General features: G+C 44.2%; 2 protein-coding genes across 4 annotated transcripts in view; one reads left to right on the top strand and one right to left on the bottom strand.

The window, feature by feature from the left end:
• Window positions 1-5,341, bottom strand: part of FZD3 (frizzled class receptor 3) — a 57,368-nt gene extending 52,027 nt beyond the window's left edge. For all 3 annotated transcript variants that reach the window (XM_065631166.1, XM_065631165.1, XM_065631167.1), the window contains exon 1: window positions 5,099-5,341. In XM_065631166.1, the coding sequence (XP_065487238.1) occupies window positions 5,099-5,287 (189 nt within the window). In that variant the 5' untranslated portion in view covers window positions 5,288-5,341. The remainder of the gene's footprint in view (window positions 1-5,098) is intronic.
• Window positions 5,342-16,694: 11,353 nt separating this feature from the next.
• Window positions 16,695-23,184, top strand: part of FBXO16 (F-box protein 16) — a 29,011-nt gene continuing 22,521 nt past the window's right edge. Inside the window, exons 1-2 of the mRNA XM_065632616.1 lie at window positions 16,695-16,790; window positions 22,741-22,776. Coding sequence (XP_065488688.1) covers window positions 16,695-16,790; window positions 22,741-22,776 — 132 coding nt within the window. The remainder of the gene's footprint in view (window positions 16,791-22,740; window positions 22,777-23,184) is intronic.

Here is a 23,184-nt window from a genome sequence, read left to right as displayed (position 1 = left end):
TATCTATTCTGCCCATATGGTGAGTGTATCATCTCATTTCTGGAGCGCTCGACCTCTGGCATAATCCCAAAAGACAACGCTGCTGCCTTCACAGAGAGGGACCCATTTAGCCCTTGACTATGTCTGGTTCCTGTCCTTCAAAGCCTCTTTTATCTCTAGTATCATTTGCAAGGTCCCATAAACATCAGGGTAAGGAGAAGGAAGAGCTGGCAGTATATTCAAGTGCCAAAAGACTGGCAATCATCATATTAAATCACTTCTCTTCATCAGTGACAAAAGCTTTAATAGCACGCTCTCATGCTCCAATGGGTACCAAGTTACATGTTCGCCGACAAAAACATTTGTCTACAAAAATCACACTATAGGCAGATAAAAACCACTGCTTGCTGGTGTTATGCATAAGCAAATCCTTCAAAGTCAAAGGAATATTAAGTGAAAAAGGGAAGGAAGATAATTCTTCAAGTTGCAGCAATAATAATCCAAGAGATGGGTAAACAAGGGCAGGACAACTCCTGGCTCCACTCAGCTGGGGGCTCCAAAAAATACACACCCTTTATACCTATTGTATCTCCATCCTGCATCACAACCAGTGTGCTGCTCCATAGGAACCGGCGTCACTCCTTTTAGAAAGAAGCAGATGTAAAATGACTCTCGCTGTAGTCTCTGGCCAAGCAGATGTTAAGAGAAGTTGGACCAATGCAGCCAGTGTTTATCCCCCAGCAAAAGGAGCCAAGTCCCTTTAGAGATACTTGGGGATAAAATAATGTTCCAGGCCCTTAAATGGAGAAACTCCTCCCTTCCGTCTCCCTGGATTAAAGCAAACCTTGCTGCTGTAGCGCAGCAGAAAGGTTAAGGCATCCTCGTAAATAAAGGCACAGGAACTGATTATTTGAGTTTTGAAGAAATAACAGTAAATAAGTTTTTAAACAGTTCCTTCAACAAAGCAACCAGTGGTACGGGAAGAGAAGTACACAGAATTTATTGATGGTAAGACAATAGCTGTAGTGGTTCTCTTTTTCACTTCACATTGACTCTTTCTCGTATTGTATTCTTACAGTACAAGCTGAATTTGTCTTATGGGTTTTATTAGGAACTATTGTAAAAAAGCACTACCGAAAAACTGTGAGAACGACAAGGCCTCCCCCTGCAATACACAAGATGAATCACACTGATTTTGCCGCTATATTATATTATTTTATGCCAGGGCAGTTAGGGAGGGCTTGGACACGAAAGACGTTTACCAGAAAAAGCCACAATGCAAGTTTTAATAAACATAATTCAGTTCAAAATTTGAGTGCTCCGTTCATTTGACTGCAACATGAAATAATGTCTAAAAAGCCAAATAATAAAATCTTACTTCTTGCCAAGTACAGATTTAAGGGGCAATCTAGGCTAATACAAGGAGTGGAAATAGACTTACAAAAACCTGTGGCTTTTCATTCTTTTTTTCTGTTCAAACACCTAAAAAGCTCTGCAATGGAGGTACAGGCCCCTGGATAGGGAATTTAAGTTTGATAATAGCCTTATTTCCCTGCACAGTCTTCACCATTTTTCACGAAGCATTCAGAAGCAGCCCACAGCCCATCCCCAGACCAAATCCACTGGCCTATGTGCCCATTACATTGGCAGAAGGGAGTTCTATACACACCCACAACACCACTGCGCTCATGCTAAGTTTAAGAATGGCTTTGGCATCGAGTCAGTGTATGAATCGCAGCACCACAGTGTTTCACACGAGGTAATTTCTGCTCTTAAATTGAGCTTTATACCACAGAGTGCAGAGAAGTAACATTCGCTTCTCAGCTGTTTCTCTCTCCGTAGCAGAAAGCTATTTTATGAAGATAAGAACAATTATGTCAGTTATTCTGGCTCAGTCTGAGGGTCCATATAATCACTGCTCTGCTTCCAACAGTGGCCATAAAAAGCCTGTTAGCGAAAGCGATATTTTTGACAGTTCTCTGAACTCATTGGTTTAACGTAACAAAAGCCAGAAAAATGAATGTCATATTGGCCATTACTAGGAGGCTATTAACAGCAAAAAGCGTGATTTTATTTATTTTATTTATAGAAAAACCCTAGTGTGCCTGCATGTGGAGTGGCGTGCCATTCTCATCTCCACACCTCAACAAGGACAAGGCTAGAAAAAGGGATGGAGAAGGGTAACTAAAATTATTACAGGAATGAAGCAGTTGAATTGCAACAAGAAAGCCAAAACGGCTGGAACACTTGAGTTTGGAGAGGAAAAGCCTGGGAGATAAAACTGAAGTTTCCAAAATCACAAGTGTAGCAGAGGATTTAACTGCAGCATAATATTGCACAACTCTGGAACAAACAGATATTAAATGAAAGTAGCAGGAAATTGACTTAAAACAGGTTAGAGAATAAGTGCTTCTTCATGCAGCGGGTAGCGAACTGGTCGACAGTATTCAATCATAAAATAATTTAGATAAATTAATCACTAATAGATCCATTAAATCATACTGAAAGGAACTGGCAGAGAGGTACTTTCTAACATCCATAATTCAAGGACTGTGGGTCTCAGGGAAGCACCAGCCCATAGACATGAGTTCCCGCTTGTATCCTTTCCGAAAACAGTCCCTCCTCTTCCCATCAGCAGATACAGAGCACTCGGTAAAACAAACCATGAGCTGGACATTTCTTACATTCCCTAAACGCTGTCCCAGCCTGTGACAACTTACTGCTGCATGGAAGAGCCTGAAGTGCTTTGTTTCTACGCAGTCACCCTCATCGGCATCATCTTCCAAGTTCTGGTCCAGTCTCCCCAGACTTTTTGCATCCACAATACTGGCTAAGAGTTTCACAGCTATTTTTGAAGAGTCACCTCTTCCTCTTTCTTCTGCCTTGGCTTCTAGCAAATTCATTTGATGGAGCCTGGTTCCTGTGCTGGAAGAGACAGTCCATCCCTATAGCCCTTCGCATGCCATTTATGATGGCAGTTTTTGTTTTGGTTTTTTTTTTTTTTTTTTTTTCTATTTTAAAAGTAGGCTAAGCCACCCTGTCATAGTCTAACATTCCTCATATGGGAATTTTTCCTTTTCTTCTCTGGCCCTCTTTCACTTTAAATGCATTTTTTGCAATAGCTCAGAACTTCACCCAACACTCCAGCTATTTGTGAGCCACAGGATTCTATAATACCACGGTCATGTCTGGTCTTCATTTCTTTCTTAATTATTCCATGTCTGATTTGCCTTTTGGTTTTCTTACTGCTCAGTCATGCTTCCAACTCATATTTCAATGGAACAAATCATCCTAAGTCCAATGAAATCAGCTCATCACCACTAATGTGAGGAATATTATTCCCCCAACATATACATATTTATCACTTTGAATTCTCTCAGCAATTTTATGGCTTAATGTATCGCAAACGTAGTCTCCAGATCTTTACAATTCTTCATTCCAATTTGACCTCAGCTTTAAGTTACCACAGTATCAACAGGCTTTCTCATCTCACTGCCAGTCTTCTCTTCCAGATCATTTAAGAAAATACTGAAGTGCACAGATCCTGAAAGCCTTTGGCTGATAATCTGCCCCTCCAAGAGGTGAACATCTACTTCTCCAACTGCCCAACAAAACCAAAACCCACTATTATCTCCACATCTCTGCAAGCCAGTCTCAGAAGCCTTTAATCCAGTTGGTTTTCATCAATTCCTTTAATATCCTAAATTCCACCTTCCAAAGATGAAATAAACAGTTTGTACACACCTACATGTTCACCCTGTTATCCTATTAAACTTCGTTACTTGCTCTGGCTCCATCGTTCCTCCTTACAGTTAGATCTTCAAAGGTCCTCAGAATTTACCCCAACCAATTTAAAAAAAAAAATCATTCCCGTTGCTATGTATTTAGCATAATGGGAATCCCTGGCCACATCCAAACAAGCCATTGAAATGCAAGTCCATAGTTCTTTCAAAGAAAGCAAATTTAAGGGTAAGAATCTCTATTTTCTTCTTACAGTAAAACACCTGTCAAGTCTGGTTCACAACTCTTCCATAGAAAAACTATACCAAGCTTTGTCTTTATATCATTTCACAAGAACAATTAAATTAGGTTTCTATATCGTCAGGGAGAGCATTCAAAGATGAAAACATATGATTAATCTTTCTGTTCTCAGTATACAGTACAGCGTACCTATCAGTGAGGACTCCCAAGCACTTCAAAAATACAAATAATCCTCATCTGCACAAATCTCTCATGAAAATTTGAACAGGCTGACAGCAAGACTTGCCTAATATTCTGAATTTCCACAGAATACCAAGGAAGGCAACTCCTTAAGTAGGGTGGCAGGATAGAAGACAGACTGAAGTGAACTTAAATGTCTTGTACAGATAAAAAGAGGCTAACGGTGTTGTTGAAACCCCATCAGGAAAGCTCTCCAAAGAAAGATCAGACAAATATCAGTGGAAATGCATTGGGTTTTTTTAAAAGGAGAAAATTATTACGTTTAAGTCCAAATAAGATTTTAGGGGATAATGGCAACAGTAATAAGGCACCATTATAACAAAGCAAGTGCAAGTCTAAAAGCTTGTCTGCCTGGATAGAGAACAGAAAAAGGTTAAATAAACGGTCTACAAGAAAAGAGACTTTCTTGCAGCTGAGAAAAGCAGTACTGATGAATGAGCAATTCCCATTATTTTCATAATATGCCTTATTATTCTAATTTTCTTCACACCAAATTTCAGGCGAGTAAGAAAAGGTCAAATATGACAAAGCCACCAAAGAACGTACTCTTCAGAACGCAGAATATTCTGTTTTTCTGGCATTTAAATGCGACAGACCATTCAAAATACGCATCCTTGATCTGTCTAAATATTTAAAGTAACAGACTACCATACAAACACATCCAGAGTATTTCACACTCAGTTATAGTAAATTAGGCAAACTTTGCAGTCATAGAATATTTTAGTATATATTACAGCACATATTTTGCAAGTGGTGTTTGCTTTTATATTTAAATTACTAATTATCTTGATTTTTCTTTTTTTATTTTTAATATAAATACCTTCCTGGCTTCTGTTACCAATTAATTGTCAACCAAAGGCCAAAAACATTAATCTTGCTGAAAAAAAACCAGTCTTACCTCCATTGCTAATGCTGCTGTTTGCTGGTCATAATGATTCAGAAGATTAGGCATAAAAGTGGTGTTGTAAGGCAGATCCTGGCACATCCGCAAGATGATGGGCTCACAGGAAAATAAACTGTGCCCTCTTGTGTGCCCCAGCAAAACATCCAGAAGCCACAGGTAGCGCAGCATCCAGGTCCCAGCCATCCTTCCACACCGGGAATGGGGCCGGTCACTGAGTCCCGCCAGAAATCTCCTTCAACTCCTCATGTACCTTCAGATTTCACTTCCACAGCGATATTTTCAGTCCTTGCCTAAGGTTTTTCAGAATTGGGATGCTCTTTGTGTACGACATCGTTGGCTCAGTCCAGAAGATGATGTATTTGAGATGGATGTGCAAGATATCTTGCCTTTTCTCAGTATTATACAGCGTGTATTAGGCTCAGGTATTAAAATGTTTAACCGCATTCCCACACAATTGACCCCATCGTGACAGAACAGCAGTTGAGTTACGTTCTTCTTTTGTTGGATAACCTAGAATAAAAACCACAACAAACAGAATACAGTAAAAAGTCTTGTAATTGATTAAAATATTTTAGTTCTAAATAGCCCGGTAGACAAATTGCTTCAAGTTCTCGTGTGCAAGACTAGAGGGTCCCTTGACGAGTTTTAATCCTGGTTTCAGACGATTTCTGGTGGAAAAAAGACGGTGTGCTGTAAAACTCAGGATAGCGAACAAGGAGAATGTATTTAATATGAAGAAAATACTTCTAGAAAACCCCACACTTTAAATTTAACCATGTGAGCATTACAATTGTTGACCACACTGAAACCAAGCTATTTCTGACTCAGCATCTCCACCGGTGCATTCGCAGCGATAGCATCTTTTTAGCTGCGTGGCCTCACAGCTTCTGCCGAATAATTATAAAACAAAAACAAAACAGTCACCACCACCAATACACAAGTCCCAGCTTGCAGGACTACAGGCGACTGTTCTGTCCAACAGACACGGGTTTGGCTACCTGTGTTCAAATACGGCATTTTAGTTGTAAACAGCTTTTTTGTTGTCTCTAAGCCATTTTACTTGCACAAATCTCATATGTTCCTCTCCAGAAACCATGAGAACAGGTAAGGATAAACCAGAAGACAGCATTCTTCGAGCAACCCTTCCTCCACACGCTCTCAAACATGGAAATTACAAAGGGAACTACGTATGGTTGTTCTGCCAGTTCCACTCTACCTATAGAGCCAATTTAAACAGCAATCACTCCCCAGGCTGGATCTGCAATTTCTCAGCACTAAGGGGCTGGAGTGGAACAAGCAGAACAGGGACTCAGCATATTGTGCTCATCAACCGGAGAAACAAACTCTGAAACTGGAGGTAAAAGCATGGCAAAAGCTGACAGAGCCATAAAAGTAGAAAGAGGCCCCCTTCTTAAAATAATTTTGTCTTACGGCAATAAAATTTGCAAAATTCAGTCTCTAACCAACTGCTTTAAAAAAAAAAAAAAGGTTTGCACTTAAAGGTAACAGAAACTTGAAATTGTTTGAATCAGAAAACCCCAAGTACTTCACCAATATTCCCCAGGGTACGGCAATTTGAATGGACTTCCAGTCTTGATAGTTTAATGGTTTTTTTTAGATATTCAGAAAGGGAAATAAATTCTATATTCAGAGAGGGGAAAAAGAGTCTTTCCTTTTTTCCTAATGCAAACTTAGGGAGAGATATGAAAGAATTAATTCCCAGACTTCAGCTGGTATCCGCCGATCAAGAAAGTTCTGCGTGCACGCTTTTGTTTACACAGGCCCATCTTATGGTCAGAAAAATTAAATACCTCTTTAAACCCTCAAATACTTTGTGGGTTGGACTAGATAATCTTGAGAGGTTCCTTCCAACCTCAACAATTCTGTGCTTCTCTTTCAGATCATGTGCGGCAATGGTTTTGGCTGGAGCTGTTCAAGACAGGCTGGTAAAAACAAATATGCAAATAGGAAAAAGCCCAAGATGCTAAACATAACCATGTTAAATTAAGTTATTGACAACTTGCTTTCACAGGCTGCTTACTCTCTCACAGCTATTGACAGGGAATCCATGTTTGACGCAGCGCATAAAGAAAATAACACAAACAATACTGTTCCAAACCTAGGAAAAAATAAAACATGGCAGAAAAAGCAGAAAAGAGAATTATCTACAGCTTAAGCCAGGCAGAAGAATGAACAAACATAGCTTAAATTGCTTATATTCTGAAGGGAGCAAGTGCTGCTGTGAAGAGCAGTCAACACACCGAATTTAAAAGACCAAAATTAGCCACAAGACATGTTACATCTGACCACACCTAACTTCAGTCCAACCTCAAGTTCATATGGCATTGAGAAGCTGTGGCCTCCTGATCTAAGGAAGCCATTTCTCAGACTTATTTTTCAAGAATTTAGCATCTCTTTCCAAAAAAAAAAAAAGCCAAAGACCTGAACTATGCCATCTGCGAGGCCAGCATTACTTAACCCCCAAGGACTCTGCATATTCTCACACCCTGACCAGAAGATTACAAGTTACAGACAGACAAAATCCATTCCTATTTAGTTTCGTACAAGGCATCTAATCCCCTTTGAATCCAGCCTTTTGATTTTGATATTTTATTAACAGGTTTCCGAACTCAGGAAAAGAAACCTGAAAAGTTCGTTGCCACCTCCAAAACTTTGGTTTCAAACAATTTTTTTTTTCTTTTTCCCAAACACTTCAGCCACCAGTTGCAAGAGATTTTATGCAATAACTTCAGTGAAGTCAATTTGTAGCGTGGATTAACAATTGAATTTTTAGCATGCTCCCTGTAATTCAGGTGCCATTCCAGCAGTGATCAGAAGATAATGCTTCATAAGAGTGGTTCAGAAGCAATTTAAGATGAACTGTACTCACACCAGGTATTGTGTTCAAGCTGGAAGCACAAACATTGGGCAAATCCCGGCCAGGATCTTGGGAAAAACTCCAAGAACACTTCGCGAATCATCATATTAATGACATTCAAAGTAGAGACTCCAAACAAATCCACCCATCCTCTGACTTCCTCACAACCTCAAACTGAAAAAAACCCCATGCAGAAAGCTAGACTCAACAAGCCACAAAAAGTTTTAAACTGTGCAAAAAGCATAAAAAATTTCATCGTTTCCTTTCAGGGCTTTTCAATTTTATGTTCAAGATCTTATAACTATACAGTAGCATAAAGGAAACAAAGTCTATATTTACTAGAGACAGAAAAGAACATCAGATTATATAGCCTAGTCATGCAGCGCCCTTTCATGGAAACAAAAAAAGAAATCTAGGTGAAAGTAAGAAAAAAGACAACCATATAATTGCGAAAGCAGACGAAAGTTTTGCAAACGAGCATATGGATGACCTATTAATTGGTGTAGACAGATGAATGCTGTAATAAGCAATCTTTAGTGTCAAGATAGTTTCTTACCACACATCCAGTTCTGTACACTCATTGTTGAGCCTCTACATATGAAATTTTGTGGTTATTTTTATATGTATATAAAACCAAAACACTTGTGATGACACTGGGGATAAAAGAGGAGGAGGGGATACCTGCCCATCTACCCCAAGGCACTGCAAAAAAAGAAAAAAAAAACCAGCTAGTTTGTTGGTGTGGTTACGGATTTATACAGTATTTACAATCATACGAAGCTCATGCAATTCCTGCTGTAAAGGATAAATTAAGACACGGGTAGATGACTATTATAAAGAGTGAAAATCATTAAATGAAAGGGTCGACTCCCACAAGTGATGAGTTTTTTTAATATAAATTTCAAAGTTCCTAAAGGAGCAATGAGAATAACATCATCAGACTTTAGAAAGAAAGCACGTAGGTGGATTAATTAACAGTTATCTGTCCCAGAGAAATGGGGTGATAAAACAACAAACTAGACTCCTCCTGTGCAAGTGAGAAGAGGAGAATGTCACCTTAGTCACTCCCCACCCAATTCTGATGGTGGAGAAAGGAAAGGAGCTCAGTCATTGCACACAAGCACCGGCAGCACTTCCCCAACCCATTCCCACCCACATGAAGGCACAAAAGGAGAATACATTATTCTCCCAACTCCATTTTAATTAGGCAGTGGGAAAGAAACTCCAGCGCTGCACTCCCCTTGTTCTCCACTTGTGTTATGGATTAAGGGAGAACCACACTATAATCCCCTACATCCTCTCTTTCAATTAGGAGACTATGGAGGAAAGAAGGCACATCCTGCACTCTTCCACACTCCTCCTCACTGTACAACGGGACAGATGCTGAATATCTCCTCTTAACCTGTCCCTCTGCACAGGGACAACACGATGGTCCCTGCTCCAGTCCCCATAGGGAGGATGGAAAGACAGAAATGCTTTCTGGTGAGATTCTCTATGTATATGGAGTGATAATTCTACCACCTCTCTCCATTTGAGTATTTGAATATTGCTTGGCAAGCTAAAAGGACCAGAGAAGGAGCCTTAGCCTAGAAAAGGAGGTAGAGTGCAGATTGATGCTAATCCCCTTTCCTGTTGAATCCTCACTGTGTTTTAAGGGGAAAAGAAACAAATGCACACACAGAACTAGCATTCTCTTGGATTCCAGCTGCACTGCAAAGGAAAAGGAAGGATATCATAGAATCATAGAATGTCCTGAGCTGGAAGGGACCCACCAGGATCATGGAGTCCAACTCCTGTCCCTGCACAGGACACCCCCACAGTTCACACCGTGTGTCTGAGGACGTTGTCCAGTCTCTTCTTGAACACTGTCAGGCTTGGGGCCGTCACACCTCCCTGGGGAGCCTGTTCCAGTGTCCAGCACCCTCTGGGTGAAGAATCTTTTCCTTGTGTCCAACCTGACCCCCCCCGGCACATCTTCCTGCCATTCCCTCCCGTTCTGTCACTGGTCACTAAAGAGCTCAGCACCTGCCCTTCCTCCCTTCCTTATGTACATAAGACCTGCACCCGTCCCCCTGGGTCCCCACTGCATTGCAAAAGGAAAAGGAAGGATATATATGTATATAAAACCAGCAACCCTTTCCCCGGGTGCACACTGTATTGCAAAAGGAAAAGGGGAGCGTGTGGCTGGAGCTGGTCCCGCACTGCACAGGGAAAGGGGGAGCCGGGTGTGCGTGGGGGTCACGTCCCTTTGCTCCTGGGTCACTGCAGGATGGAATGGGGGAAGCGTGGGGCTAGAAACCTCTTGGATCCCCAATGTACCGCAGAAGAAAAGGCTGGGGGGTGTGGAGGGGGTAATGCGGTTCTCAGGGGCAGCGCATCCTCCTTTCCTTTTGGATCCACACCAAGGAGAGAAGGGAGGGGGGTGCACATGGCCCAACACCCCCCGGGCCCCCAGAGCACTGTGTGAGGGGGAGAGTCCCTGGGACCGCATCCCCCTCCCCTCGGCTCCCTGGTGCAAAGGGAGGGGACCCGCACGGGACGAGCATCCCCTTGTGCGGCTGGAGGGAGCGGGGATTCGGGACCAGCATCTCCCGGCCCCGCGGCGCTGATCCAGCACCTCCACGGCGATCAGCGGAGGGCAGGACCAGCATCCCCTGCCCCGCGGTCGCCCGACTGAACCCTCCGCTCCGCTCGCCCCCCTCCCCGCCCGCAGGACGCTTCATGGCCGCCCCCCGCCGCGCCGCCTCCCGGAGCGGGTGTCTCTGCCCTTGGCGAGCCAGGCGGCGGCTGTGGGGCTGAAAGAACGACACCCCTGAGGGAAAACCCCCGCTCATCTTTCACATCCCGGGGCCCGGGTCCCCGCCGTTACCTCAGCGCAGGCTCCCGCCGCGGTGACCGGGGTCCGCACCTCAGGTGGCGGCGGCGGCGGCGGAGGCAGCGGCCGCGCCTCCTCCCGCCCGACCCCGCCGCAGCGCCCGCCCCGCCCCCCGCGCGCCGGCCACGCCCTGCCGCGCCCCGCCCCTCTGCCCTGCCGAAGCGAACGGGCCAATCAGAACGCGCCGAACAGGTTGCTAGGTGAATCGGAACCTCCGGCCGTTCTGCCTTCCCGCCCCCCCGCCCCGTTGCTAGGAGCTGATTGGCTAGATGCCTCCCCGAGGGGGCCGCGGGAAGCGGTTGCCATAGCGACGGGAAGCGGCCTGGCGGGAGGACTAGGCCGCGCTGCCCGCGGGCGGGAGGAGGCAGGTGAGGGGGCGCCCGGGGTCTGTGGGGACACGGGGCTGAAGGGTCCCCTGGGAGAGCGGGGGGCACGCGGGGGTGCGTGGGGAGGGGGGTACAAATGCACTGGGACACGGAGTGGAAAGAGGGGGGAGAAAAAACCACCTGCAGTGCTGGTCCAGCTCTGGGTCCTCAGCACAGGACACACATGGAGCTGCTGGAGAGGGGCCAGAGGAGCCCCAGAAATGACCCGAGGCTGGAACAGCTCTGCTGGGAGGACAGGCTGAGAGAGCTGGGGGGTTCAGCTGGGGAAGAGAAGCTCCGGGGAGACCTTAGTGTGGCCTTTCTGGACTTAAAAGGGGCCCATAACAAAGATGGGGACAGGCTTTTGAGCAGGGCCTGTTGCAATAGGACAAGGGGTGATGGTTTTAAACTAGAAGAAAGGAGATTCAGGCCAGACATGAGGAAGAAATTGTTTGTGCTGAGGGTGGTGAGAGCCTGGCCCAGGGTGGTGAGAGCCTGGCCCAGGTTGGCCAGAGCGGTGGTGGCTGAAGCATCCCTGGAGACATCCCAGGCCAGGCTGGACGGGGCTCTGAGCGACCTGAGCTGGTGCAGATGTCCCTGCTCATGGCAGGGGGGGCACTGGGGGAGCTTTAATGGTCCCTTCCCACCCAAACCAATCTATGATTCAATTATTCTACACTTCAGGGCTGACCAAAAGTCAAAGCATATTGTCCAAATGCCAGTTAAACACTGACAGACACGGACCATGAACCCCCTCTCTAGGAAACCTTTTCCAATGTTTGACCATGCTCTTGCTAAATGCTTCCTAGTATTTAGTCCAAACCTCTTCTAACGCAGTTTTGAGCCACGGTCATAAAGCGAATGGGTGTGGAAGTTAAAGCAGCGCAGCACGGACATTGGCAGGGGACAATGGTGTGGAGGAGCACAAGGGATTGGGGTCTGTGGAGATTGTCACCTCTGAGATGGATGTGCCAACACCTTGGTGGGCATCATGGACCAGGGAGGAGCACAGAGTTAGTTACTCACTGCCTGGGCTTGGGGTACTCAGACCTTGGGTAAAAACACAGGGGTATTTCGAGCACACTCTGGCAGGCGTAAGGGTGTGGATGTCATGCAGCGCAGGGTGCACAGGGTGATGGTGCTGGGGAGAGGCAGAAATATCAGGGGCACGAGGTGCTGCAGGCGTTTGGGTTTCTCAGTACATGGCATTGCCACGTTTTGGGCTTTATTGATGCTGCAGCGTTGGTACCACAGAGATATCTGAAGCCAGGTGGACAAACGTCTGTGCCAAGGTCACAGAGCCTTCCACGGGACTGGGGACACCCGTGAGGAGATGGATGCGGTAGCGGGGATCTCGGCCAATATTGTGCGGTCAGAGATGATGTGTTAACCAAGGACAGGACGTTGCTGTGCAAAGTGCAGGTGACAAATGTGGAAGGCTGGATGATATCCGTGCTTTGCAGCTTGTGGGTTAAGGGCTAGCTCAAGGGAAAGGAGGAACGCAGTATTGTTATAAATCATTGCAAGTGTGCACTTAGCCTCCTGCCCTTCTCCTCTCGCCATCCTTCTAGGTGTCTCCCTACATATGAGGATCTGTTTCACATTATCTTTTCCACCCAGAGCTATCCTCTTGAATTTTCCCATTTTGAATGCTCTGTAGTTTGGCCTACATTCTAGATTGTTTTTCTGTTACTGCTGTTTGAAGCATTTCTTCCATAGCATAAATCATCACGCTGTTTATTGTCGATATAATAATTTACAATAAAAATTACTTCCCTGCCTGATCTTGAGATTGATTCAGTTAAATTCTGTTTATTCGCAACGGAACTCCTCGACTGTGTCGTTGTCATCACTTGGATGAATGTGATGAGGCTCTTTCTCTGCAAAATGCGTCTTTAAACCTCTGAGTGCACCAGGCTCTGTTGAACCACAAAGACTCACTGCTATAGAGATGTGGCCAAAAACATGAATAAAGTGGGTCTGCCTCTGAAGGACTTGTTTTGAGTATGGTTTGCACAAACCTCTGGAATGCCATTCCAGAGGGTTAAGCAGAGATTAACCCAGCTAAAGGAAATGATTCCAATGCCCTTAGTTATTATGATATGATCACTATGTATTCTTAATCTTTCTTAAATGCAATCACGTTTGTTTTTTTTTTAAACCGAGGGCTTGACCCAACTTGTACTGAAATCAGTGAAAGTATTTCCATTGGCTTCAGCGGGGTTTCGATCAGTAGTGAAATTGTCTCGCTGTTAGATGCCATTGGTCTTTCCAGCCCTGTGAAATTAATGTCTTTCTTCTTCATACATGTCAAAACCCACGAATCTCCTGGCTCCCCACTCAGTATAACCTTTCACTTGAACTGTAAACCATTCCTAGGTACTTTTTGGCTGTAGTAACCCAGGCAGTTTCGCCCTTTTTTAACATTTGCGCTCTGCCAGGCTCGCCGGCTCTCTGCAAAGTGGGTAAGATAAGTGCTTTGAAACAGCTGGAGATCTCTGACCAACTTGGTGTGAAGTTAATCAGACAGAACCAGCTTGCAAACACTGTATGTACTCATAAAACTTGGTCTTTCACCCAAATCACTTTTGCACAGATATTTATTATGCCTGCCATCTGCTCCTACATTGCCTTTTCTTTTTCCTAGGAGAAGGATATTAGATTTTTTTTTAGCATTATCTGTCAACAGCTTTTCCTCTCTGGGTACTGAACCAGCATCTTCCTTATCTATATTTAAAGCCCGATTTCTTCTTAACCTCATCTTGCATCTCTTGCTGGTTGAATGTTTTTGGATCAGCTGAGCTGGATGAATTTCATCCCAGGATACACAGAGAACAAGCTGGAGCAATCTCTGGAATGTTATTTTGGGCAGCCAGTCCAAAGATAACGACTATTGCAGAAGAAAAGTGGGGCCCTGGCTAAACAGCTTGACAATCGCTGGTCTGCACGGTACACCAGCTGCTTTTTAATGCTTTTTTAACTCTGATCAGAGTTAGTCCAGGCTCTTGAGGAAGCCAGATTAGTTTTTAATCCTGCCAGGGACAGGGAATTCAGGGTGAAGACAAGCGCAGGTTTCCCTTTGGGGAACAAGCAGCTAAACTGTAGTTGATAAACCAAGTCTCTCCTTAGAAGACCTAGAAAGAAATTTCCGTCCAGTTTTCAGGCTCGATGATCTTGGGGGTCTTTTCCAACCAAAATGATTCTATGTTTCTAAGTGACACCGCACAGTCCTAAAATCACCAAAGAATTCCTCATGTGAACACACGCCGCTGAGGCTGGATTTGGGCTTTCCTCCCTCCCCTCATCATGATTTTGAGTGTGGCCAGGGACACGGGGAGCAGAGCGGTCGGTTGTGGGGCGACGCGGCAAAGGGGCAGCGAGGGAGGGATGTCAGGCTGGCACATCGCGTTCAGAGTTAAAACGTTTGGCTCCGCTCACCTTTGTGCCTGATGGTACCTGCCCTTGCAGCCCTGTTTCCACATCATGCTCAAACGCAGAGTTTTACGGCATGTGCAGCTGGGGGCATGATTTCTGCCAGGTGTGTTGTGAGCCACAGGTTTGGCACGGAAGCAGCACAAGAGGGTCCGGAGGCACAAATTTTGGGCTAAAGGTTTTTAACACACCAGCTTTGTGAACGCAGCTGCTCCGGCACCAAGAAAACAGTGTCCGTGTAGGGAAACTGGAACGTGAATCCCGAGCTGGGAGTGTGTTGTGGCGACAATTGATGTTTTTGTGACTAATGTAGAAGGTCATCCCTGAAAAACAGGACATGGTTGCCTAAACCTGTTTTTTTTTTGGCAGTGGAGCTGTTTCCCTAGCTTGTAATGTTGTGTTTTCTGTGCATTGGAGAGGGCAGGGGCCTTGCAGAAAAACAAAACAAAACAAAAGCAACCCAGTAGGTGATCCCATCGTAATGCGTATCCCAAATGCACCTACTCAGTTGCACAAGAAGCCTCCGACATTGGCCAACTACAGAATGTGGGACTTTTAAACCTTAGCAAGTCTTTTAACTTCTCTGTGGGAAGTTAAAATTGCAGCGTGCGGACAATAAGTTATTTAAGGGTCTCTAGAAAGAATAAAAAAATCTCAGATTCTTGTTAATGAACTTATTTCCTAACCACGGAGCACGTTACATCACTGGATGCAGAGACAAAGATATAACAGCTTTTACATTTTTTCTTTACACTTCTTTGATTCCATAATAACTTAGGAGGGAAAAGGAGGAAAAACTGCTCCGAAAGGTGATGTGCCCAGACAGATCCTGGTTTTGAAGATTAATCTCCCATTGATCTGGACAGGAGTTTTGTTTGGGGAAGGAACGAGGGACTGGGCTTTCATGAAGATGTGTTTTGTGAGCCTCAGAGCTGTATTAGCTAGAAAGGTCCATTTGCTGGGTGGTTTTGAGATGCTTGGGTTTAGGGTTGGCTGGCAACACAATATTGGAGTTACTGAGTGGATTTGCCTTTTCTTTTGTTCCAGAAGTCCTATTATTCAACTTGCCACCCTGGAGCTTTAAAGCGATCTGAAGTGTTTACAGAAAAATTGCCTCATAACTATATGCAGGGAAGTGAGATATTTTTTAATGTGGTAAAGAAATTACTTGGTTTTCAGGCTGCTGCAGCTTAAGGCTCCAGTCTGGAAATTGGATGCCTGAGGCGAGCAGTGACATTATCCTACAGAATCCAACCGCGGGATACAAGATGAAGCAAAAGAAGCTTTTCCGATGTTTGGGCAAAAATTTATGAAGAAATGGCTTTGTCTGAACGTGGTCCAGTTATTTGGTGTCACAAAAGGGGTGGGAAAATTTTGTTAAATGTCCAATTTACTTCAGATAGAAATTTTTCTTTAAAAGAGCAGCACAGTCAGTCTAAACCATCAAAACCAATCTGGCTGAGCACGGGACTCTGAGAGATTTCAGTCAGTTCTGAACCATTCCGGATTTCATTCTTTCAGTTAAGTGTTACAGAAACAAATTGGCTCTTTGAGACCTGGCATTATACGCCCATCGAAACCAGTAAAAGCCCATGTAGTGTCACTGAAGTATCTGAAGTTATCTGCAATTTCCAGTGCCAGCAACTGGAAAGAGAAATTTCATGTACATTCTAGCTCGCTGTAAATAATATGTTGTGATAATTCATGCAGCAAAAATCAAAGGCATATTCAATAATATTTCTGATGGGGAAGACCTGCTTAATTATGATTTATTTATGTGATATTAGTTCCGTCAGGAAATGTGGCCTTTACTGTCACGATTGCTGTGGGTACATAAAATAAAAGGCCTTACCCTAGCCGGCTATTCAAATAGTTTTACTTGTGTCATTGCTATGCTGTGAAATCATTGAATTCCTTCCTAAAATGATTTGCTTTTCACTTAGTGAAGTAGCACAGAGGTAATATTGGTCTTTGCTCTGTTCAATCCTTGTAGCCGCCGGTGCTGACAAGACGGCAGAGGACCCACCATCTCCCACACCGATGGCATTTTCACCTCCGAGAACCATGGATGGCCCCAAGCTCCAGACCAAGATGAGCACGTGGACTCCGCTCAACAATCAACTCATGAATGACAAGGCGAGTTCCGTGCGAATGGGTCAAATTCGTAGAGTCGCACAATTGTTGAGGTTGGAAGGGACTTGTGGAGATCTCCCAGTCCAACCCCTTGAGGCAGAGCCAGCATTTGCTCAGGGTCTTGGCTGGTCAGAATTTGAGTATTCTCAAATCCTAAGGCAAATTCTCGTGTTCAATTCACAAATTCTCAAGCCGTAAAAAAAACCCAACAACTTATCTTTTTACCCGTGTAGATCATGAGTAATGGAATAAGAACTTAAAGATTTTTTTACTATTAGAAGTATACATCAAACACATATACAGTCTTCATTATGTATACCTATATATAAAACCTAATATGTAAAAACTGAAAGTTCTGATGTACGTTGTTTAAAGCACGTAAGTGTTTTATTCAAATATTGTTATTTTGCCAAATCAGTTGATTTTAAACAAAAAATGTGTATCTGTTTCTTAGTGAAAATTAACAAATCATTCTTTTTCTGTGCTAGAAGGCTTCAATTTAACCGCGGAGCAAAGCGCGTGGCCGGTGTGCTCCATAGGAGCAGCTCATAGGAGAGACCTTCGTACCTATGCCCTGGCTTTTCTACTAAGCCTGGCAGTGCTGACGCAAGCTTGATATTTTGGAAACCGAAGTGATGCACTTAATTTATAAATAATGAGTTGCATTTCCATGCCCTCCCACTCTGTGTACTTTATCTGGGATCTGCTAACATCACTGAGGGGGGTTTTGGCTCATGTATCACCATATTCCTCCCTCAGAATTCCGTTTAAGTTTCTGTTGATGATTCATATTATCAAATTTGATCCCGAGTGGGCCATGACATCATGTAGTCTGGCTTCCTGGGTTTCTTGGGCCCTCTTGTTTCACACAGTTCTCCCGGTCTTGAGCTCAGGAACTACAACTTAGCTAAAATATGTCTTCCACAAAGGTATCCAGGCTTCCTTTGGGCTTATCAAGAAATGAACATTTCATCACTTCCCTTTAATTTTCTCATGATTAATTCTCTATACCATCAAAAGATAAAACGTTGTCTCCTGTCTGAATACCTCTAGCATTAGCTTCCATCATTTAAATCTTCCTCTGCTAGCTTATTAAACTCTTCTGTAACTGGTATTTTTTCCTTCTGGAAGGATTTTTGCCCTGCTTCAAGCCAACACTTGAACTTTTTTTGATAAACTAAACAGATTGAGCTCTTTGAAGTCCTTTCAATCTGGCATATTCTCCAGCCTTTGAATCATTTTAATGTCTGTTTCCTACACCCTTTATAACATATTTTTATAGATGCACATCACTGTGCAATAAAGTATGATCTAACTAGAAATAAGTATGTGGTTAAAACCACCCTTTCCCACCTTTTTACACCTCTGCTTTTTAAGCAGTCTGATGTTGCACTGGGCTGCAGCAAAACTTTTAGGAACTCATATTGGATTGTTGTATACTCCAACACTTAATGATGTTCCAGGTAGGAAAGAACATGCCATAAGCTCCCAGACCTCTGCTCAGTGATGAAATTCATGATAAATAGTATTTGCTTGTTTCTGATCCAGGTTTTAAAGCATTGACCTGCCTAAAACTCCTTTTCATGTATCACTCCACTGCTTTCAGTGCTGGCTCTGCAGAAAAAAAAAAATAGTTGCAATAAAAATATTGCTGACAGCTAAAATCAGGAGATAATCCAATTGATATATACAGGGAGCTAGTGAGTGACAATGTGCCATTTTCATACAATCGTATGTCTGTTCATTTTTGCACTCGAGTTAAGAGAAAGCATGAAGGGAGAAAAGAATTTCTAGATAAAAGGTATGTGAAAAACAGTGAGAAGATGAAAACATAGAGAGAAGAGCTGCGTAAGAAATGTACAATGAGGGGCAGGAGTGGTGGAATTCAGAACTGATCCAAGGCAGAAGCATTTAAGCAACATCTAAACCACTCTTAGGAGCAGACCCAAGAACAGTTAGTAGCGTAAACCTGTGTAATTTGGGGTAATCCTGGGTGTATTCCATCAGTAGTTGCTCTAGGTCTTCCTGGATTTTTGACATGCTCAAGAGTACGTTCGTCTGCATTGTTGGTAGGACCCAGCTCTCTCCTGCATATTGTACCTTGGGGGTTGGACTAGATGACCTTTAAAGGTCCCCTCCAACCCAAACTATTCTATGATTCGACGACATCCCAAGTCCTGCTGCCTCCATCTATGGTTTTGTGCCCTTAGAGCAGCTGTGAGAAAAGTCTATTCAGGGTGTGACTACTGGGATGTGGGCAGTCGTGCTGGTTTTAAACCCAGGATCACCATCAGGGACGGACCAAAGTCAAGGAGCGAAAGGTAGGAAACCTCAAATTATGCAGTATTCATGGTCAGAAAAAGAGAGGCAGAGTCTTAGATACCCCAAGGTTGTTCTACGGCGAAAGACAGACTAAAGGAAAGAGACGGGGCAGCCTGCTCGCCCGCAGCAAAACCAGACTTCAGCGTCGGTCCTAAAAGGCTGTGATACCTTTAAGGAAGGACTGGAAGGCAGAAGATGATTTGTCTTATGCTGGGCGGTGATTCAGCCGTGGCGTAAAAGAGCCTCCAGCGGCATTTGCAGCAAGGGCTGGAGGGATTTGCCAGGCAGCCTTGAACCTGAGCTTATTTAAAACCACCTGAAGGCATGGATGGGAGGTGGCAGGGCTCAGGAGCAACCTAAGCCTTGGGGCACATCCAAAACCAGCCAGCTTAGGTACGGTATAGGTTTAACTCCAAGGCCTTGGAGAAGAGGACAGCAAACATGGGCTCGATTAAGGCAGTGGATGATTACACCAATTTTGGGCCATTCTGTTGCTAATTAATGCTTCCAAGTGCCTGGAGTAGGCAGAACTTGCTGTCAGAGTTGGCTCAGATGTATCTCCAAGAATGCTGAGAGCAAATATGCGTCTTTCTTTGATCAAAGGCCATTAACATTGCTTGCAGTTATATAAATAGCTGCCTGCTTCACTTGAATTATCCAACCCAAAACTTAGATCTTTGACTATTCATCACATGCCTGCGGCAAATCCTTTTCCAAGTTCCGCTTGTTAGAGTTTGGTTTTTTTTTTTTTTTATTTGCCAAGTGTCCCGCATGCAAATGGAGCAAATAGTAACTGTCAACATACAAATAAAAGAAATGTCATTTTCTATTCCTCACAAGAGACATTCCTGCTGAGAGAGACAGAGCTAATGCCGTCAGCTGCTGCACCAGACATCAGCACTGATAATGTCTTTCTCTGCAGGAACCTTCTTTGCAGGCTGTCACAGCGATAACATGTTTGGAGTTTCTAATGATCAAGCATGTTTTCCTAGTTGCGATTAATAGCTGATTTTATGTGCAGTTATAAGCTGGGCTTTTTCCTCTTTGATCTGTCTTCTGGAAAAATCACCCACAGCATTTCCTCACTTCCCAGGTCACAAGCCTGAGTGCAGAAGTCAGTTTTGTGATAGTGGGAAGTCACTTGCTAGTGCTTTCAGGTCTAGCTCCCTATGGATAGAGGTCAACATCATAAATCCTCCTCTATATTTTGATACTGATTATCCTTCTTGTTAGTTGTCACTGTAAAGTGGCGAGAGAACAAAGACTGGTCTTGCTATCCTACTCCTAATGGTCTGGCTGCACCAAGATTGAAGCCGTCACTAGGGTTGTGTGATAGGACCTATGTTGTGTCCACTCTGGGAGATTTCAGGCACCCAATGTTTCCAACTCAGGAAAACTGAAATTTCTAACACAGAGAGATGAGAAGCCCAGTGTCTGGTCTCACCGAAGCATGTGAGACACCATGCATCAGGACCAGAGGAAACGGCCTCAAGTTGCGCCAGGGGAGGTTGAGGTTGGGTCTGGGGAACAATTTCTTCCCCAAAGGGCTGTGGGGCATTGGAACAGGCTGCCCAGGGCAGTGGTGGAATCACCATCCCTGGAAGTGTTTAAAAGGCGTATAGACGAGGTTCTTAGGGACATGGTTTAGTGCTAGAGTTAGGTTATGGTTGGACTCGATGATCTCGAGGGTCTCTTCCAACCGGAATGATTCCATGATTCCATTATTCTGTAATCACTCTATGCCCAAGAGAGCAGAGAGCTATGTTGGCACATCGCATGTGCGGTAGCTGCAAAGTAGGGAGCTGGAGATGAGAGGTTCACATCGCAGCCAGTCTGCAGAGCTGTTCTTCAGTCATGCACACATAGCCCTTGAACTTCAGAGAGTTTCTTCATTGAAAGGAACCTTCCACAGGAACCAATCTGTAGAGTTGCAGAAGATCAGGAAGAAGTAGATGAGGCCTTTCTCAGACAAGTAGAAGAAGCTTCATGTTCACAGGTCCTCATGGGGAACTTTAACTACCGTGATGTCTGTGGTAAGGGCAACACATGCACTCCAGGAGGTTTCAGGAGTGTATTGATGATAACCTCCTGACACAGGTCATCGAGGAACCAACAAGGGAAGATGCTCTGCTGGACTTCATACTTACAGAGAAGGAAGGACTGGTTGGGGTTGCGAAGGACAGGGGCAATGTTGGCTGCAGTGACCAGGAGATGCTGAAGTTCAAGATACCCAAAGGGAAGGGCAAGATGAATAACAGGATCACAATCCAGGTTGACCTCTTCAGGGATCTATGTGGAAGAATCACATGGGATATGGTCCCGGGCAGAAGAGAGGTCCAGGAAGACGGATTGATTTTCAGCCTTTAGTAAGGCTTTCAATACTGTCTACCATAACATCCTCAGAGACAAGGTGATGAAGAACAGATAGAGAGTGAGGTGGACTGAAAACCAACCGACTTACTGGCCTCAAAGGATCATGGTCTGCAGCACAATGTTCAGCTGTAGGCCAGTCACTAGTGGAGTACGCCAGGGGTTGGCGCTGGGGCCACGATCATTTGAAGTCTTCATTAACAACTTGGATGATGGGGCAGAGTGCACTCTCAGCAAGTTTGGAGATGATACAGAATTGGGAGGAGGAGTTGATAGACCAGATGTTTGTGCTCTCATGAATCATAGAATCATAGCACAGCCTGGGTTGGAAGGGACCTGAAAAGATCATCTGGTCCAACATTTTGTGGAAAAGGGAGCCTAGATGAGATGATCTAGCACTCTGTCTAATCGCATCTTGAAAACCTCCAGCGATGGGGACTCTACCACATCCCTGAGGAGGCTGTTGCAGTGATGAACAGGGACCTGAAGAAATGGGCTGACTGTCTGGAGAGCAGCTTAGCAGAGAATGACCTGGGAGTCCTGATGAACACCAAGGTGACCACGAGCCAACCAAGGTGGCCATCATCATCCTGGGCTATATTAGGAAGAGCGTAGGTGGCAAGTGAAGGGAAGTGATCCTTCCCCTTGACTCAGCAGTGGTGAGGACAGATCTGGAATGCCGTGTCTGGTTCTGGGCTCCTTGGTACAATAAAGACTGGACTTAATGGAATAAGTCCAGTGTAAGGCTGCAAAAATGAGTAAGTAATTGGAGAATCTGATGTGTACGGAAGGGTTGAGAGCTCTGGGTTCAGCCTGGAGAAGAGAGGCTGAGGAAGGACCTTATCAATGTGTGTAGATATCTGATGGGAGAGATAAAGAAGACAGAGCCAGACTCTTCTTGATGGCGTCCAGTGAAAACACAAGAGGTGGTGACCACAAATTGAAATACAGGAAATTCCATTTAAACATAAAAAAGAATGTTCTTACTATGAGGGTGGTCACAAGTTGCCCAGAAAGATTGTGGAGTGTCCATCCAAGAAGATATTGAAAACCCAGCTGGACGTGGTCCTGAGCAACCTTTAGTTGACCATAGCAGAGCGTTTTGACTAAACGATCTCCATGAGTTCCTTCCAAACTCTACCATTCAGTGATTCCATTGATATTTTGTGGGTTGCATAGATTGTTTCTCAAGCTGTATTTTTCTTAGGACATACTGAATCCCCTTTAAGTATTAAATTTTATTTACATGTCTGTTTTATAGATATTCGAAGAAAGAAGAGCCCTGCTTGGAAAATGGGTAAACTTTCCTCTTTAAATATATATTTAAAGGCACCTGGATTTCTGAACTGATCAAGAGATTACTCTAATGGGAATGTAAAGAAAATGCTGTTTTGAAAAAGGGGTTCATTTTTCCGATGTGAAATTGAGCTTTAGCTGCTTTACTCTAGAGGAAGGTAAAGGTGTAAATTCCCTCAGTGCCCACATTTTGTAAGTTCTGAACTCGGGAAATCATATTCCATCATCAGAATGATCTGAAATGGGATAAGACACCCTGGGAAAAGCCTGAGAAGTCTTCAAAGAAGGTGCTGGATGTTGAGATATTGCCGTTGCCTGGTAGCAGGTCTTTGAAACCTGTAATAAGTGACGTGTTATCTCCCAAGCGCACACATGTGGCTTCTCATCCTGTAATCACTGAGCACCTCAC

The sequence above is a fragment of the Caloenas nicobarica genome, chromosome 3 (genome assembly GCF_036013445.1).
Source record: "Caloenas nicobarica isolate bCalNic1 chromosome 3, bCalNic1.hap1, whole genome shotgun sequence".
Classification (NCBI taxonomy): domain Eukaryota; kingdom Metazoa; phylum Chordata; class Aves; order Columbiformes; family Columbidae; genus Caloenas; species Caloenas nicobarica.
The sequence above is the reverse complement of the archived record's forward strand: the minus strand, read 5'-3'. Positions and strand labels throughout refer to the sequence as shown.